At 55.9% G+C, this 4,553-nt stretch overlaps 2 protein-coding genes across 2 annotated transcripts; both read right to left on the bottom strand.

Annotated features, from left to right (window-relative positions):
• Positions 1–811: 811 nt before the first annotated feature.
• On the bottom strand, positions 812–2,890 carry N657DRAFT_440840 (uncharacterized protein). The gene is made up of 4 exons (XM_062787386.1): positions 2,714–2,890; positions 1,447–2,648; positions 1,269–1,384; positions 812–1,187 (listed from the first exon to the last, which is right to left on the bottom strand). The coding sequence occupies exons 1-4, from the start codon at positions 2,771–2,773 to the stop codon at positions 952–954; spliced, it is 1,614 nt and encodes a 537-aa protein (XP_062641887.1). The 5' UTR covers positions 2,774–2,890; the 3' UTR covers positions 812–951.
• Positions 2,891–3,607, bottom strand: N657DRAFT_440831 (uncharacterized protein). Its single transcript, XM_062787385.1, has one exon. It carries the CDS (start codon positions 3,402–3,404, stop codon positions 3,009–3,011), a length of 396 nt encoding a protein of 131 aa, XP_062641886.1. The 5' UTR covers positions 3,405–3,607; the 3' UTR covers positions 2,891–3,008.
• Between the last annotated feature and the right edge of the window lie 946 nt (positions 3,608–4,553).

Below are 4,553 nucleotides of genomic sequence, written 5' to 3'. Positions count from 1 at the left end.
AATGTCTGCTAGCTCTTCGGATTGGGGTTGCGGTGTAATAGACTCGGGCGCAGTGTCGTCGTCTAACATACTCGCCCTTTCCCCATTGAGGGCACCGAGATCGACTTCTGCTCGGCAGGAATCAGAGGTGGCACTAGACACGGCACCGCATATGCTCGATTGTGACCGGCATCCTTGCTCATCGCTGGAGAAGCATGCCGAGGACATGGACGTTGCCGAGTCTTTTCGTACCGCAGATCCTGGCGACAGCACGCATCGACTAGGCGACCATTGCTCTGGCGCCCAAGCCGTGGACACGGTGGGCTTGACCTCTACGGCCGAGTACACAGGATCCTGCATGGGCCCTGGGAATGTTCGTGGCTTTGGAGACCTGATTGGCCACTCATCCCGGGGGTTCTGGCATGACAGGGGAGGCATGTGCACGCCCCGACGACCAACAAGCCCGTTGTTCATACCGAGGGCGGCGGCGGCGAACGGCCGGGGCGGGCCGAGCGGATCTGGGGGACGCCAGGTGCCGGCAACAGCTCCCTGGGCACGATCGGGGGACACGGTGGGGACTGGACGAGTCGATGCTGAAGCCGAAGCCGAAGCCGGAGCTGTAGGCTTTCGCGGCCCAGGCATTAGCAGTCCAGCAGCTAGAGAGCGCTGATAAACTGTGGCGTCAAACACCATGTGAGGGAGCAATGGTGGAACGTATGACAGAGAGTAACGGGTCTGATACGTGTCGGCGAGGCCAATGACGGTCTCAGAAGCCTGTCGGCATACGGTATCGGGCCTCTTATCTCCAAAGAGGCTGAGGGGCAATTCGTCCACAAGGTTCTCCGAGCCTGAGACAAGGGGGCGAAGAAGGCTGAAGAGGCAATAGTGGAACCATATACTTAATACAGAATCAGTCTTGTTCTCCTAGGACAGGGGTTTGCAGAGCGGCACGGTGGGGTGGGAAAAAGAGGCTTACCGAGCGAGAAGCACATCGGCTTCAAACCCCTCGTCATGAGCCAACGACCCAGCAACCTGGCGATGGTAGGAAATGCACCGGCGGAAGGTTCCATCAAGGTCGTCAGCCGTCATAGTGATGCAGGCGCTATATGTCCTGAAAGTGTGCACCGCCTCGGTGACCTTGAAAACGAACCGGGCCAGCGGGGGGCAGTACTGCAGCTGCCTATAGAACTGCGCGTACAGTAAAATACCTGGCCAACTGGTTAGCAAGTCGAGGCCACAGTGAGGACATAAGCAGTGGATCACTGGTGTGGAAAAGGACAACGACGGACCTCTCTCGACGCGTGCTTCAGGGGTGTCATCCCCCAGGTCTCCCCAGTCGGTATGGATCCTCATAAGCAACGGGGCACCCTTCAGCTCGAGATTGCCACTTAAAAGCCTGATAAGCCTGTCGACCTTTGTGTCAGTCAGGGGGTCATCGGGAGAAACAAAGAACTGGGCTACTGGTACGCTGCTAACCGATTCAGGGACAACACCCCGCAATAGGTCATTCCCAGCACAGTCCCGAATTCGTCATCAGGGTCGCCGTGTTGGTTTTGCTGATGCAATAGGAGATGGATACATGCCCTGAGAGACTCCCGCGCAAGGTCAACGGCCTCGTCCTGGTTTCTCCGGGCCATCTCAGCCAGAGCCAGGACCCCGAGAGCCTGGATACATGGGAGGTTAACAAGGCTTGGCTCCCTCAGCAACAACCTTTTCGCTTGCCCAATGAATGCATCCTCGAGCCTGAGTCTGGAGACCAGTTGAGACGGCACAGTGATCATATTGCAAGCAGTGCCCAGGATTGCATTTACCAAAGCCTCTGAGCAATATCGGCAGTTTCCTTCACGGAAGTCTTGCACGAAGTGGCGCTCCGAGACCAGGAAAAGGTAAGAGAGCGGGCTGGCGAAGAAGCCGGCCAGCAGCCGCTGAACAAGGCCTGTGTCGGACGTGACCTCGGTCCATGTATAAGTGATCGGACCAATCGAGCTCTCTGGAAAGGGGAAGTGCCGGCGTCTTGGCAAATCGAAGACCGTCATGCAACCCCCTGGATCGGGAAGGAAAGTTTGGGCATCGAAGTCATCCTGAAAGGAGGACCCCCATGCCATCCCTCGAGTGGCTCGGGCTGGAGTTTGCGTCGCGGTTTCCCGGAGTACAGGAAGGGGCGAGCCGGCACCAAGACGACACTTGGGCGGGTCGACAGAGGGCCCAATGGGCTGTTCGGGAACAGAGATGGTTTTGATACCCCCGCCCTTTTTGGCTCCATGATACGGCCGCCCTTGGGCAGCGGGACCGCCGAGGAGGATGGTCGAAGGCGTCTCGATCAGACAGCCAAACTCCGGATCCGCCGAGGGGGGAGACGCAGCAGATGCCATCTCGTGACCCAGTCTGAGGGTCTTGGACCGTCCGGCTGTATACCATGACGATTGTACGACGATCCATTCTGCCGTACTGTCTGGAGGAACGCCTGCTCGCATTCGGTTCCAAGCCTCCTCGCAGCGCTCCGGGACATGGTTTGTAAGGGCGCGAAGGAGGTCGTGCAATGGCTGATTGTCGGTCTGCAGCCTCTTGATCTCGCTCCTCAAGTGTCCCTTGGTCCTCAACTTTTTGTCCTCGTACAAACATTCTTCCTTTCGTTCCTTGCACCTCTTGCAGGTTGGCTGGCCGTCACACTATGGAGCGGTTGGGTTAGCAGGCCATGGGAGTGTCCCGTTCTCGCCCGTTGGGCAAGTCATACCTTTGTCCTCTTTTCCCGGCACCGAAGGCAGGCGTTTGGGGTCAAATGTTCCCTCGGCATGTTCAGTTGGATGGCAGATAAGAGCGAGTCACCACGCAAAGGCTCCTGCGCAATATACTGCGTAAGAGGTCAAAGTGCCTCATCAACGGCAAGGAGTAGTATTTATGGGGCAACTTGTCACCTGCGATGGAGCCGAATCACAAACCGTTGGCCCCAGCAACACGCTCCGGGATCTAGATCGCTGACCTCGACCGAACTGGGGTGGGACCGACGAAAGAGGACGCTGGTGGTAGATCTATCCGACGATGATGTGAGATGGGATTATCAGCGCACACCCACAGACTTTGGTGACAGGGACCTGAGTGCAGCAACCGACGGCCCGCCATGATGGATCCGATGCCGACGAACACCACCTTGACGCAACCATCTCGTTGCGGTCTGCGATGACTGCCGGGATGTAGCGACCAGCCATGCAGAAGCCAGAAGATGAGCAGGGAAGCATCGACTCCGCGGTCAAACTGGCCTGGACGAAGCGGTTCATTCGCCTGTTGACCTTCGGGGCGAAATCGATATCTGAAGTGGCGGCTCCTCGTACTAAGCCAGATTGGTGCAGGCTACTGACGACGATGACGACAAGAAGCCGTTCACAGGCGCGCAGCACCGGAGAGGCCTGAGGGGACAAACTCGCCATCGCTGGAACTGGGTACCTTATGCGTGGGGCCGAGATCCGGGTGCCGTCATTCTTTACAGCGGTAAGATGTCAAGCGCAGCGGAACGAACCGCTCGGGTCCAACCCTACCAGCCTCCTACTTACGAATTGTGGCATCGCAATCTGCATGTGAACGCAGGAACGGGTCCGATCGGGAAGTCCTTGGGCGGGGATGTCGGCGGCGAAATCCCATCGTCTGACCGTTACCCAGGGGTGTTGATAAAAGGTAAATTGCTAAGGTAATTGAGGCTAGACATTCTCCTCCCATCAAACCGTTGTAAGCTCAACGTCTTGAGTTTCGGTTCGACGTCTTGACGAGTAGACGGTCTTGTTGCGGCAGGGAGAAGGTAAGCCATAAGGCCCGACCGTGCATTCACCGAGGACCATCATGACCGTGTTCTCAAATGGACGATGTCCATGTATATCTAATCAAGAGCGGGCGACAAATGTAAATGGACGTCTAAATGAGGCCTTGGGAATACAAAATTCGGAAGCCGCCAATCTTATCGCGATATTGGGAGGTAGTGGCCTTGCTTGCAGGTGGGAATGAATGAATGGAGCCAGGTGCGACTATAGTATATTCTCGACTTTCAGTAGCTCGAGCAGGCCCTACTAATAGTCTAATTGATCTACCCTGTTAACCGTAGCTAGTTTAGTTATTTTCTTTTCCATATAATTGCAATAGACTAATTACTGTATTTATTATTATTATTATTTCTATACCGCTATGCCCTAGGGGTCGCCAGACCCTCTATGTCACGGGATTCCCCATTCCTGTTCTCATGGTTATGTCATATGCTTGCGGTTATGCATACGTCATGGGGTCTGATCATACGTCTATGGTCATGCTTACGCATAGGCCTCTGCTCCAGTACTTAAGGTCTGGTTGCACGCCCATTCCTGTCATCTAGCTCTTGCTCTCGTTGTAGCAATATCGATCTTGTATGTGCGAGCTGACCAGCCCTTGGGTGGTGCCCGTCACACCCTACCCACCGTACAACCAGCCGATCTGTCATTGGCCGAAACTTGACGAAAGGTGTCACGGGCGGGACAGGCTGATAGTCCAATGGCAGTTGTATTCGTGCTAAGCTACAATCTGGGCTCTATTCCGTCAGGTACGGGCAGGCTTGA

Source organism: Parathielavia appendiculata (genome assembly GCF_033297405.1).
Source record: "Parathielavia appendiculata strain CBS 731.68 unplaced genomic scaffold N657scaffold_61, whole genome shotgun sequence".
Lineage (NCBI taxonomy): Eukaryota > Fungi > Ascomycota > Sordariomycetes > Sordariales > Chaetomiaceae > Parathielavia > Parathielavia appendiculata.
This window is presented reverse-complemented; position numbering and strand designations above follow the sequence as displayed.